The sequence below is a fragment of the Callospermophilus lateralis genome, chromosome 1 (genome assembly GCF_048772815.1).
Source record: "Callospermophilus lateralis isolate mCalLat2 chromosome 1, mCalLat2.hap1, whole genome shotgun sequence".
Taxonomy (NCBI): Eukaryota; Metazoa; Chordata; class Mammalia; order Rodentia; family Sciuridae; genus Callospermophilus; species Callospermophilus lateralis.
This window is the reverse complement of record NC_135305.1, coordinates 12,402,722-12,416,617: the sequence shown is the minus strand read 5'-3', so window position 1 is coordinate 12,416,617 and position 13,896 is coordinate 12,402,722. Positions and strand designations below refer to the sequence as shown.

The following is a 13,896-nucleotide window of genomic DNA, read 5'->3' as shown; positions in this document are numbered from 1 at the left end:
CATCCTCTGAAATCAGACATATCAGTCATCGATTATCGGTATTACTGGAGCTTTTGGCTTAAACTGAGCCTTCAAAATCCCTGTGGTGTTGTTGTACTTATTCCAAAAAGATGTTCATGATAATTCAAGAGGTCTCAAACTATTAAATGTCATAATAATTTAAGAAGCTTAAGCTACAATTACCTAGAATCTTGTCTCCAGATAGTCTGATGCATGGCCTCCAGCCGGGTCTTGTTATTGCATTTTATATAAGTGCCCCTGGATGAGCATCACTCTGTTAGGTATTTTAGTGACTCAGCTCCAATAGTTTTTCTGCTTTATATGAACACTGTTTGACCAGCCTATCATCTTTCCTTCCTTCCTACCTCCATCCTGCCAATTTTCACAGAGCACTGTGCCAGTGAGAGAAGGCAATCACAAGATGCATTCTCTACCCCAAAGGAATTCTCAGTGTATATTTTCTTCATTTTGCGCAATTAACTTTATGGTTCTCAACTGTTTTAAATAGACATATTCTGCCATGAAAAAGTGTGTTTTGGGCTGGGGTCATGGCTCAGTGGTAGAGTGCTTGCCTCACATGTGTGAGGCACTGGGTTCAATTCTCAGCACTGCATATAAATAAATGAGTAAAATAAAGGTCCATCAACAACTAAAAAAATATTTTTTAAAAAAGTGTATGTTTTGTCTCATCTCACAAAACACACTTTTTTAAGCATCATCTCAGAGCTTCTGGGATGATGCTTCTTCAGAGTCTTCGTTACTGTCTCTTCAATTCAGCCTTGACTGGTGGGAAGTCTTTCTAAGGTCCAGAAGATTAAAAATTTTATTTCTCATTAGTTTGCAGTGCAGTTGGAGCAATTTAAAAAATGTGAATCCTTTAATCATGGCAGTTTGTTTTGACCTTTAGCTGTTACCATCTTGCACCTAATTAGTTTGAGATCCTTATCTAGAATTGGCTTACTTATTTTGGAAGCAATCATAAACCTGTTGCTGAGTTATTATATTAGTCTCATGCCTTTATTTCTTCTGCAGATATTTCAAATGTTCAACCACTATTTTCTTTTCATTCTGTTTCTCAGTTCATTTGTATTCTTTGCCTTAGAATGTGCATACTGCTTTAGCTAAAATTGTCCCAATTTCTTTTGGAATACTACCTTATGAAGTTGACCTTGGAGATCTTTTCTATTGTATTGGCTGCCTAATTGGGCTCTTGCTTCATCCTTTCAGCACATTCAGGACAGGTTGATTTTTTTTGTGTGCGTGGTGGGGGACAAAGCCAAGACCTCACATATGCTAAGCACATTTTCCATCACTGAAAAACATCCCCGTCCCCAGATCTAATTTTTCAAAGCAAATAGCTCAGGCCAAACAGTCTTCCTTTCAGGTTTCTCTGTGAGGTTCGCCATATGGGGGGCTTTGTAAAGACACATGGAAGCTAAATTCATTACGCAATAAGTCACTAGTACTTAAGTGCTTCCCAGTTAGAGCTGGTGCTCCTTTTCAGAAACATTACCTGACCAGGAAAATAAATCTAGCTTTAAGAGTTTCAGGCTGCTCTAGAGGTGAACTGTCTGGGTTAAGTGAGTACAGTGGGCTCAGGGTCTTTGGGGCTTGAAAGGGGGGTCCTATGGGGCTCTATTCCTGATTACAGATTGCCAAAAGGGAAACAGTCATTCAAAGTAGGAGGGATTTAGTTTAGCCCTCTGCAGGAACTTTCTTATCCTGTTGTCTTTTGTGATCCCTCATCCCAAAAGTACCAAGTTTTGGGTTTTGTAGAAAAGATGGCAGGCAAGATGGCTTCCAGAGGATTAGCTGTCCCTGGATTTCTGTGATGACTCTTGAGGTCGGAAGGACCACAAGGAGTGAGAGTGTGTGTGTGAATGTGTGTGTTGGGCAGAGTTGAAAGGGGATTCTAATACTTCTTTGTTACCCTAGTTTTGGATGTCCATCGTGGCCACCACTATGCCCATACCTTGTGGAGGCTTCATGCCTGTGTTTGTGCTAGGTAAGTTCTGATGGCATCAAACTGGTAGCTGCAATCTAGGGTTCTGAGAATCAAGAAAGAACCTGAGATGCTGGAAGTTTGTATTTGCCCTTAACACTCATGAGAGATTATCCTGAAAACAGAGAGAATAAAGAACTTGGATTTCACAGCAAGTTCCTTCTTTTATCTTCCCACTAGGAGCCGCATTTGGAAGATTGGTAGGAGAGATAATGGCCATGCTGTTCCCTGAAGGTATCTTATTTGATGACATCATCTACAAGATCCTTCCTGGGGGCTATGCAGTTATTGGTGAGAAACTTCCCATCCTCTGGTAACAAACATTGGGTACCTCAAACTCCCACAATCAAACTCTCCGAATACGTTTTCATTGCAATGTACACAATATGGTTTCAATTTGAGGCCATCTAATTCAACTTCTCTGCAAATAACCAACCCTTGGCTCTGACACCAGCTCCTATTATACTTCTGCAGGCCTTAGTTTCCTCATGTGGATGAGGGATAATGGGGACTAAATGTGAAACATCTTGGATCCTGTCTGCATATTCAGTGAGGGTTTTTTTTTCTTTCCTTCCTAAGAATCATGGAACCAATAAAGCAGAGACTGGCTCTGGTAAACTCCACCTGAAAGGGGCTAATGTTAATAAGGACTAAGGACACAGGGGCGACAGCTGAGAGACATGAACTCTAGGTTCTCCCTGCTACTTGTTACCTGGACAGTCATGGAGAAAGCTGCCTGAGCCTTAGTTCCTTTACTCTGAAGTGACTTCTGGGATGGAGCCATCAAAGTGACTGATATAATCCCCAGGATCATCATGCATTTTCCCACCCTCCCCTCTTCACCCAAATCCAGAAGCACCAACCAGCTTTGTGGCTCATGTAGTACCTTGCTCCCAGTCTCATTATAATGTCTTCCTTTGTCACTCAGAGTCAAGGATTCTTTTTTTTTCCCATACTGTTTATTGGTACATTATAGTTATACACCATGGTGAGACTTGTTATTACGTAGTCACACATTCGCACATTATAATTTGGCCAATATCCTTCCCCATATTTCCTTTTTCTCTCCCCTTCTCCCTCCCCCTGGTTCTTTTTCCTCTATTTTACTGATTTCCCTTCAATTTTTGTGAGATTCCCTCCTCCACCTTTCTGTTCCTTTTTCCTCTCTAGTTTCCACATGAGAGAAAAACACATGACCCTTGACCTTCTGAGTCTGGCTTATTTCGCTTAACATAATGGTCTCTAATTCCTCCATTTTCCTGCAAATGATATACTTTCATTTTTTGTTTATGGCTGAATAAAACTCCATTGTGTACATACACCACATTTTCTTTACCCACTCATCCCTTAGAGTCAACTATTCTTATCCTTTATCTTCATGTCTCTCAGGTGTCCCTCCCCATCCTCCCTGGTGGACATTTCCCGGTTTATGTGTCCTGTGATAGACAATGTTCTGAAGTATGTTGGACGCATCACCCAGTAGTGTCATTCCTCCCAATATTTCCCTCTGTGACTTTTTCTTGTTCCATTTTCACATATACCATCCCAACATTTTACCTTAGGCTATCTAATATTTATATTTAAGTAAAAAATGTAGTCAGTGCAGGAGGGACTATTTGGATTGAGGAAAAACAACTTAAAAAATTAAGCAAGATAGATTCATAGAATCATAAGATTTTTGAATCGGCAACAGCTTTAGAAATCATTTAAGGATGCTTTCACTATACAGGTGAGAGCATGTGATTACAGAGAAATTAATCTCTGTTCATACAGTTGAGGCATAAAATCAGGATCTGATCAGGTCTCATTGCTCCAAGTCCACAGAACGATTCTTGGGTTTTTCATTAATTGTTGGCATCAAGGCCCATGGTAAAATACCATCATGATTTTATTACAGAATTTTTTTTCTGGTACTGGGGATTGAACCCAGGAACACTCTACCACCCAGCCACACCCCAGCCCTTTTTATTTTATTTTGAGATATGGACTTGCTAAGATATGAGACTAGTTTTGAACTTGTGATCCTTCTGCATCAGCCTCCAGAGTTTCTGGGAGTATAGGTGTATGCCACAGCACCCAGCTTAACATAGTATTTTAAAAACCAATTATGGAGCTGGGTGCAATGGTATACGCCTATCATATCAGCAACTCTAGAGGATAAAAAATTAGTTCAAAATTTTAAAAGGGCTGGAAATATAGCTCAGTGGCAAAACACCTCAGGTATGATTGATAGATAGATAGATACATACATACATACATACATACATATATAAAATTGAAAAATAAAGTGCTCAGTTAAAAATTATCCAAACTTTCTCAGGACATGATGGCACACACCTGTAATCCAAGTGGCTCAGAAGGCTGAGACAGAAGGATCATGAGTTCAAAGCCAACTTCAGCAAGTGAGTTGCTGAGCAACTCAGTGAGACCTTGTCTCCAAATAAAATACAAAATTGGGCTTGGGCTGGGGATGTAGCTCAGTGGTTGAGTGCCCTTGAGATGAATCCTCAGTATCAAAAAAAAAAAAAAGATTCAAACTTACAAAAACAAAGAATAGATTAAACATTACTACCTTCATCTTGTAAATTAAAATCTTGGCACACAAAAAGATTTTGTGACTTACTGAAGATTACACAACAAGATCTAAAGGATGGATTTCTAACAGGTATGCATTCTAGCTCTACACTTGACAAACTGTTATCTCAGGAATGTTGGCACTGCCAAGGTCCCATCTCTCATTCTGTATAATTCACATCACATCCCCAAGTGTCCTTGCCAACCATGGCTGCCTTAACCTACTGATCCTTTCCCATGTCATTCTAGGAGCAGCAGCGCTGACGGGTGCCGTGTCCCACACAGTTTCCACAGCTGTGATTTGCTTTGAGTTAACTGGTCAAATTGCTCACATCCTACCCATGATGGTAGCTGTTATCTTGGCCAACATGGTGGCTCAGAGCCTGCAGCCCTCCCTCTATGACAGCATCATCCAGGTCAAGAAGCTACCCTACCTGCCTGACCTTGGTTGGAACCAGCTCAGGTCAGGGACACTACCTGGAATTAGCACAGATTTGATGAGGGAGATGGGGCTCTGAGGTTGAGATGGAGATCAGGGTCAATGTTGGGAAGCACTGTTTTTAATTATATTTGTGTTTCCATGTACTAATAAATACTGTGAGTGACTAGTGCATGGCAAACCTCAAGGGAGGAATGGAAGGGACAGCAAAGGCATAGGCATGTGTGTGGGGGCCAACCCACCCTGCTTTCTCCCTCCATAGCAAATTTACAATCTTCGTTGAAGACATCATGGTTCGTGATGTGAAGTTTGTTTCTGCTTCTTGCACATACGGGGAATTGCGATACCTGCTCCAGACAACCACGGTCAAGACTTTACCACTGGTGGATTCAAAAGGTTAGTGGGAAGGAAAGAAGCAGACTTCTGAGCTGATGACCTAAACTGGGGTTGTACAGAGGCAGAGGTGGTTGCCTATACAGCCACCCTCCTGCTGTGGAAGGCCCAGCCTGGACTCATAGGGATCTTGATCTTCCTAGAGGAAAAGGTCAGTGAGGAAGTGGTCAAAAATCCAGTTAAATAATACAGTTGATTCTTATTGTTGGAGGCACTTCTTTCTGTTCTTAAAGTCACCATGAACCCAGAATTAGTGAGCACTATACTGAACAATTGCCCCTAGGGGAAACATGGCAATAGGTTCCTTAGAGACTCTGGTCAGTATTTTGTCAACTAATCAGCATATAAACTTATATTATATGTGTTCCTGTTTAAAGGTGCTTTATTTAATAGGTATTTGTTATTTATTAACATTTAACTTGTGGCAACAGCACTGTAATCATTCCCGAACGAAGCTTACCCTAACACACATACTTTCTCCGTAAGGCATATCCCAGCCTCCTTGTGCTTAGGAACACTAGACAGCACTTCAGCACCATGGCATTGCGTTTGGGGGCCATTTTAAACAGCAAAATCACCAACACAAAGCTTGAAGATGCAAAAATCATGGCTTTAAGAAGCTTGCAAAAAGAATCCTTATTTACAATACTCATGCTGAAAGGAGAAAGCTAAGCCCTATTTTGTTCAACCCCAGATGGGGACATGAGCATTGGGAAACTTAAATATTTTGTTCCTCTGTATGTGTCTGTGAATTACAGCAAAAGCACCTCTAATACTGATATAGGGTTACAAATGTACTTTAGGGAGTAGGTGAATTCACAAATAGGAAATACATGAATAGTGAGAATCATAGCCTTTTACTACTTAACTAAATCACACCTGTTCTTTAATGTTCAACTTAAGGAAGAGATGAAATTGTTCCCTAGGGAGGAATGAATGGTTTTAGTAAACGGTGACTTCACATTTCTCTTCCCTCACCATACCTCTTGCCCAGATTTGGTAGCTCATCCTACTTTGTATTATTTTATTGTGGTTTATATATTTATGCCTTGTCTTCCTCACTATTCCTTAAAGGTAGAATAGTGTCTACCTTTAAGGAATAGTGAGGAAGACAAGCTATAGCTTCTGTCTTTCCAGCATGCCTTGTCCTAAATATTTACTGGATATTCAATAAATACTTCTCTAGTGAGTTTTTAAATTATGCGATAGAGAAACATCAGGTGGAGCTATTTGGAGCCATTAAGATTGTTAGTTCTGATTTCAAATAATCAGAATATCCAAATTTCTCAATTTAGACATTTTCTCTAAACTAAGGCAGGTTCTATTATGTTATAAAGCAATGGATCTCGGTGTAAAGGTATAGCCCATGAGGTGCAGGATTTTCACTGTAATGACTGAGAGCACAATTCATCTCAGTAACACGGCTACAATTTTATGACCTTAAAACTTAATGAAAATGTTAATTATTATAGCAGAATTTCTGTAAACATATCCTGACCTTTCCAGAAAAAGTAGGCATTTATTTATGTCTAGAAGGACCCAGTTTAAGTGATGACATGTCAAATGTGAAAGGCAGTGTCCTCCTTTCCCTTCTTCCAGGGCAGAAGACGCTGCTTGTATTGTTTGTACTTCTTTCAAAGTGTGCTCAGGTCATAGCCCGTTTGAATGACTTTTCACAGATCATTCTATTGGACAGGGTTGATGGATCCATTTTAATACTGAGCTCCTCTGTTTGCAAACATTCTATATGAGGGCAGCATCCAAATAAGTACACTTTAGCACCAATTGATGTGATACCAATTGGGCCTGTAAGTGCTAAATGTGTGAAGTAGAAGGGATGGAGTGAGGTCAACCCTGGAGGATTTTTGAAATGAGTTTTTAGAAAGAGAGGGCTGCAGAGGGAAAAAAAAAAAAAAAAAAAAAAGCAGACACTGGGTTTCTGCTCCCCTGGCTTAGTTGTGCCAGGTGGCCGAGCAGAGTCCGGAGCAGCCCCCAGGCTGAGCGTGGGTTCCCCCCAGATTCAATGATCCTGCTGGGCTCCGTGGAGCGCTCAGAGCTGCAGTCGCTCCTGCAGCGCCACCTTTGTCCGGAGCGGAGGCTGCGAGCTGCCCAGGACATGGCGCGGAAGCTGTCCGAGCTGCCCTACGACGGCAAGGCGCGGCTGGCAGGGGAGGGACTCCCTGGAGGCGCGCCCCTGGGGCGGCCCGAGTCCTTCGCCTTTGTGGATGAGGATGAAGACGAGGACCTCTCGGGGAAGACCGAGGTGATGAGCCTGGAAGGGCCAGGGGGAGCCGGACCGAGGGGGCGAAGGGAAAGAAAGTTGTCGGCAGGGGTCGCTAGCGACATCTCCACCGTTTGGCGATGGCTGGGCTGGACCGTGACAGGTGCAGGGAAACTAGGAGATGGGAGACCAAATGTGGATGGATGACTGAGAAAGCCAGAATTCTGGATTGGGTGAAATAAAGGCAGTCCTCTGAGTCCAGTCCCTGAAGGAGATAAGGTTGTAGGTGACTGTCGATGGGAATTCAAAGGGATGCGGGAACCTGAGCCACGGGGAGGAAAAGTTAAGATTTCCCAGGACACCCGCTGGGAAAGGCAGGGAGGCCTCTTCTGTGAGGCTGAGAATTTTTGATATTTCTTTCAGCTGCCTCCTCCTCCTCCTCCCCCCTTTCCTGCTGCTCCATCCGCCCCTGAAGAGCCCAATGGACCCCTGCCCAGCCACAAGCAGTCACTGGAAGCCCCCGAACCTGCAGGTGAAGACCTCCTAGCATACCCCCTAACTCAGGCCTTGGGTTGAGTCTGAGCTCACCACCTAAGGCCTACTCCTATAAGGAGGTATGCGACTGGTGATGGCGGGAGGAGGTCTTATTGCCCAATTTTCCGTATTACTGCCCCCAGGGGCAGAGGTGGAAGAGACGTGTCTACAGAAATGAGGCACCTGGGAAGTACAGTCTTTTGGTGACAAAATGTCAGGGACCGCTCAGAAGCCCCTGACCATTTCCTCTCTCTATGCACCACTCCTTTCAGGTCAAAGATTCTCCATCTTCCATTGCCTGCTAGGCTGCTTGCTGGGCAGAGCTCGCCCTGCAAAAAAGAAAACAACCCAGGTAAGAGGAGATGTGTTCACAGGGACTAGGGGAAAGGGATCTTGTCTTTGAGAAGTGGGAAACTATGGTCCATAAACAGGGGTAGAGATGCCTGCAGGGAAGATGACTTGGAAAGGAGGTTTCTGTGGCCGTGGCCAGGAAGAGATGACTCCTGCTTCATGGGAAACTGTTGCTAGTGTGAGAAGAAAAAGACCTTGACTCATGTCTTTCTTCTCTAGGATTCAACAGATTTGGTGGATAACATGTCACCTGAAGAGGTAAGTAAGAGAAAATGGAACCTTGGGTGGATTGTTCTGCCCCATGGAGGTATTGATGATTTTTTCCCTACTTTCTTCATTGTGTTATTGTTAAGAATAAAACAATGCTTCCTAGACAGGAAGCATTTTGAGAGGTGGGAGTAAGGTTAAATTGTGGAGAGTAGGGAGCATGTGATGGGCCCAACAGTATTCTCTGAGGAACAGAATTGTTAAAGTTCTGAGCCTCTGTGGGAAGATGGGGCCATGGTACTAAGATGAGCCTTGAATCTTCTGGAGTTAAGGGACATTCTAGACCAAGCAAAGGCCATTCAGAAGGGTGGCACTTAACTGAAGTAAAATGGCACCATGGATCCAGCTCTAACCGCAAGGATGGAGAAGAACCACATCAAAACTATCATGGATGAATCTGCCCTGGTGATGGATACGGTACTAGACCCATCAGGCCCTGAAACTGTCAGACAGTGAGTCTGGGATCTGCAAATGGAAGACAAATCATGTGTGGGGACAGGTGCCTATCTCCTAAAGAGGCAGTTACCAGGTCCTCCAGAGAAAACCCAATACTGACTGCTTGTTTGTGAGGAGAGAACAGAATGTGGAGCAGTGGTTGGGAGCCTGATCAAAACAGGCCCTAGGGGTTGTAGAGGAGCAAAAAAATCCATTAGCAACTATTCCGTGTAGCATAGAAGAGTACAGGCTGGCTGCAAATCCTGAAGAGGCAGAGCTTTTAAAGTGGGTAGCTGACAAAAGGCCATGGTGGGTTCTATTTTAAAATAAACATCTTATTGGACATCCACAATGAGTATGTGCTGCATATCAGAAGTACTGCAGGCTCAGAGGAGGAGGTTGTGGGTTGGTGGGAAGAAAGAAAAGAAACCTTCCCTTTCTCCCCTGCCACTCCTCCAAACACACGCCCTTCTGCTACATGACTTGCGGAAAAGTTAAATAGATGATCACAGAGGCAAGAGAGGAAATCTTCCTTGGGACACAAAAAGGAATCAGATGGGTTATGACTGAATTTTAGGAGTATTTTGTTATGTTCCTAAATCCGATAATATAAATACATATGCTTTTATTGTACCAAAAAGTGAAAACCAGAGCTGGATGTGGTGGCACATGGCTATAATCCCAATGGCCCTATAGGCTGAGGAAGGAGGATTACAAATTTGAGGCTAGCCTCAGCAACTTAGTGAGACCCTTCCTCAAAGTTTTAAAAGAAAAGAAAAAAAAAAAAAAAAAGAGGATGTGGCTCAGTAGTAAAGTGCCCCTGGGCTCAATTTCCTGTATCATAGTAAATTAATTAATTAATTAATGAAAGACAGCTAATTTGATCAATGTGGCCTTTTTTTTTTTTTTCCTTATATTGAGGATTGAACTCAGGGGCACTTGACCACTAAAGCATATCCCCAGCCCTATTTTGTATTCTATTTAGAGACAGGGTTTCACTGAGTTGCTTAGTGCCTCGTCATTGCTGAGGTTGGTTTTGAACTCCTGGTCCTCCTGCCTCAGCCTTCAGAGTCACTGACGTTACAAGCATGCACCACCATGCCCAGCTGATCAATATGGCTTTTTAATGATTGTTGGAAATAAAGTTCAGCCAGACATAAAAAGAAGATAGATCATATATTTCTAGCTTGTCTTTCCCAAGGAAAACTTTAAGAAACTACCCACTCCCATGTGACAAGTTATGGAGGTATTTTGGAAAGATAAGGTACAAATTCAGGATATTTTGAACACATTTCTCAGATCAAATCAGATGAGATGACAACCTTGACAATATCAAGATGTTGGTATTGACAAATAAATATAAGGGAACTAAAGGAATTATGAAAATAATTCAATATGGTAAGAATTCATTCAATGTCCCAGCAATTCTGCATATTCTGTTTAGAGTATACACAGTTAGAGGTCTGGTTTCTAACTGGTCCTGAGCTTTTTGCAAGACCCTACAGCAGCATCCTCTTCCCTTTACACAGAATCAGGGGCTGTACCTTGGTCAGCACACAGTTCTAGAAGCCGGGCTCCACCCATTGCTGACTGTGGAGTCTTGGGCACTGTGTGCCTCTGCCTCCTCATCTGCAACGTGAAGATGAAGATAGGGTTGTGGGGGAGCATTCAGTGAGCTAAGACACGTAAAGCAATTAGAATGATTCTTGGCACAGAGGAAGTGCGTGTATTACTGCTGCTGGAGAGGCAAAAAAGGAAGCTGAGCAGGCCAGAAATTATCATGGAAGAGGACAGGACCCACCCTATCCATCCTGTAATATATCCTGCCTGCAGCAGTCCTGCTAAGTGCTCGTCCATCCTGTGCTGAGTGCTGGTTAAACCTTGTAGGAACTTTATTCAGGAGTTTAAGGAGGCATGACTGTCACTGTCCAGGAGCCTCAGGAAAGGACAGATGGAGGGAGCCTCTCTGTGGGCCACACACTAGACCCTAGAATCCAGTGACAGCCTTTGTTGTTATTCTCTGAAGCTTAGAGGTACAGATTTGGACAAAAAGGGAAATAAGTAGGTAAAGCACTACATCACTCAGAGAATACAGACTGAAGAACAATTTTAGAAACTCTTAGGTCCTTTTATGACATAATGGTTCGTTTGTAATCTTGGAGTTTCCAATGTGTTTATCTAATGTCAAGAGAATTGCTGGAGCCAGGCTAGAATGCCAGTAACCCTTAGCTCAGGCAGCTGAGGCAGGAGTATTGCGAGTTTGAGGCCAGCCTAGGCAATTTAGCAAGACCCAAAATAAAAAGTAAAAAGGACTGAAGATGTAGCTCTGAGGTAGAGTGCTTGTCTAGCATCTTTAAGCTCTGCATTTGATCCCCAATTTAAAAACAAAAAAGGATTATTATACTGGCCTTTGTGCCTCAATGTTCCTATCATAGACCAAACTCAAAAACTGACAAACTAAAACCAGCTTTCCTCAAGTGAGTGCCATGAGATGCCAGTCTGCTCAAATTCAACACATATTCAGCGTGACTGACTTCATCAGAGGTTGCTGTGCTAATTTCTTCATGTATATAGCAATGGGTGCACACAACATTATCAAGGAGCAGGTGTCTGGTAGGCAGAGGAAAGACAAACGCCAGGCAAGGGCGAGCATAACCAATGCCACTTCTGAAAAGGAAAGACTTGCAGAGCTCCACAGGGAAGAAAAAGAAGGAAAGTACGTCTGGCTGGGAAAGTTAGGAATGACATGATGTGGGGAGGGGGTTGGTGCCGGAATCCAGGTGGTGAGAACAGCAAAGACAACCAGAAGGTGCATTTGAAGAACAGAAAGCGATTGGGTTGATTGGAGCAGGGGGTCTATGGGAATAGTGGAAAATAAGGTTGGAAAGACAGGTCGGAAGTCAGTGTTTGGGGTCCCATGGATGAGGGCTTGGGAGACTAGAAGAAGGAACCCTTTTCTTGGTATCCAAGAGTGCAGGGTGGGCCTAGGGCCTGATGAGAGAGAGAAAGAGGCACTGTCCTCTGGGAACAAGGGTCAGTAGTGGTTCACCTGTGTTTCAGGGTTCTGAGCAGGGACAAGGAGGCTAGTTCGGGTCAAAGCTGGGCCTCTATGATATTGGTGATGGTCTACTCTGCCTGACAGATTGAAGCCTGGGAGCAGGAGCAGCTGAGCCAGCCTGTCTGTTTCGATTGCTGCTGTATCGACCAGTCTCCCTTCCAGCTGGTGGAGCAAACGACCCTGCACAAGGCAAGGCCTTGCTGACTGCTCAGGGCTGTAGGGAGGACAGGCAGATGTGCGGGGTGCACTGACCTGTGCTCTCCCCACTCAGACTCACACCCTCTTCTCGCTTCTCGGCCTCCATCTTGCTTACGTGACCAGCATGGGAAAGCTCAGAGGTGTCCTGGCACTGGAAGAGGTAATGGACAATGATGGGTCCCCCATGAGGAGCAGAGGGGCAGATGTGCATAGGGCAAGGGGGTACGAGTGAGGAAGGGATGGTATTGATGTCTTGGAAGTCCTTCTAGGTTTCTCCATTTCTCACTCAGAGACTGGAGGAAGTAGGGGGAGCAACCAGTGGGAGGTACAAAGCCTATCATGGCTACAGTTGCAAAGGTGGCAGGATTCTGCATGTCAGGTGAGACCCCACATCACCTTCCACTGATGGCTTGAGTCACATTTCAAAGAGTGTGCCATGGGAGGGAAAGAGGTAGGTGGATGAGATTAAGAAAGTCACTAGGAAGGAAGGGTCAACAGAGGGCCTGAGTCAGGGGAGCTGGAGAGTCACTGCCGCTCTGCAGGCAGAGCTGTCAGTCATGCTCTTGTCTCCTCCTTGTCTCCTTCCTTTGTTCCTGTTGTCTGTCTCTCCACTTCTCCTTCCCTGCCCCTCTGTTTCTTTCCCATTACTGTTTCCTTTTGTGTGTCTGTGTCTGTTCTCACCTGTCTCTCCCCTACTGCCCTCATCTTTCCCTTTCCTACTCCTCACCAGCTACAGAAGGCTATTGAGGGCCACACCAAATCTGGGGTGCAGCTCCGCCCTCCCCTTGCCAGCTTCCGGAACACAACTTCAACTCGAAAGAGCCCTGGGGGACCCCCGCCTCCTGCAGAGGGCTGGAGCCTGCCCGAGGATGGAGCTGGAGTCCTTGGAGCTGGGGATGTGGCTCCTGCCTCCCCAGAGACTCCTGTGCCACCCCCATCCCCAGAGACCCCTCGCCCCATGGCCTTAGCCAAAGCAGAGGGTGAGCTAGAGGAGCTGGAGCTGGTGGAGAGCCCAGGACCAGAAGAGGAGCTGGCTGACATCTTGCAGGGCCCCAGTCTGCGATCCACGGATGAGGAGGATGAAGATGAACTGATCCTTTGACCACCTTCCAGGCCCTCGAGCCACTGCTGAGAGGCCCACGCCAGAGGGTGGACTTGTGTGGGCAGAATGTCCTGAAGGGACACCTGTATTTTGCCCCTCCCAGAAATTTTAAAATGTGATGTTCTTAAAGGAGGAGTTGGAACTGGGGCAGGGAAGAGTTTGGGTCAATTATTCAGACACTTCTCCATTCCCAGGCAGGTGTTTCTAATCCCCAGGAAGGTCCCCTGATATCCCATGGGTCTTCCTGGGGTTTCCTGTTGTATGGATGGGGTCCCTGCCTCCCCTCACCACCTTCCAATTCCCCAGTGCTTTTGTCCCGGCA

General features: G+C 44.6%; 1 protein-coding gene across 4 annotated transcripts in view; it reads left to right on the top strand.

Annotated features, from left to right (window-relative positions):
• Clcn1 (chloride voltage-gated channel 1) overlaps nucleotides 1-13,896 on the top strand; it is a 30,841-nt gene extending 16,945 nt beyond the window's left edge. For 3 of the 4 annotated variants that reach the window (XM_076832414.1, XM_076832405.1, XM_076832421.1), the window contains 11 exons: nucleotides 1,936-2,005; nucleotides 2,183-2,293; nucleotides 4,826-5,039; nucleotides 5,278-5,411; nucleotides 7,427-7,671; nucleotides 8,053-8,161; nucleotides 8,436-8,515; nucleotides 8,734-8,772; nucleotides 12,359-12,463; nucleotides 12,546-12,632; nucleotides 13,203-13,896. In XM_076832414.1, the coding sequence (XP_076688529.1) occupies nucleotides 1,936-2,005; nucleotides 2,183-2,293; nucleotides 4,826-5,039; nucleotides 5,278-5,411; nucleotides 7,427-7,671; nucleotides 8,053-8,161; nucleotides 8,436-8,515; nucleotides 8,734-8,772; nucleotides 12,359-12,463; nucleotides 12,546-12,632; nucleotides 13,203-13,574 (1,566 nt within the window). In that variant the 3' untranslated portion in view covers nucleotides 13,575-13,896. Of the gene's footprint in view, nucleotides 1-1,935; nucleotides 2,006-2,182; nucleotides 2,294-4,825; nucleotides 5,040-5,277; nucleotides 5,412-7,426; nucleotides 7,672-8,052; nucleotides 8,162-8,435; nucleotides 8,516-8,733; nucleotides 8,773-9,048; nucleotides 9,767-12,358; nucleotides 12,464-12,545; nucleotides 12,633-13,202 lie in introns of those variants that run through there. The other variant, XM_076832429.1, reaches the window with a different exon arrangement.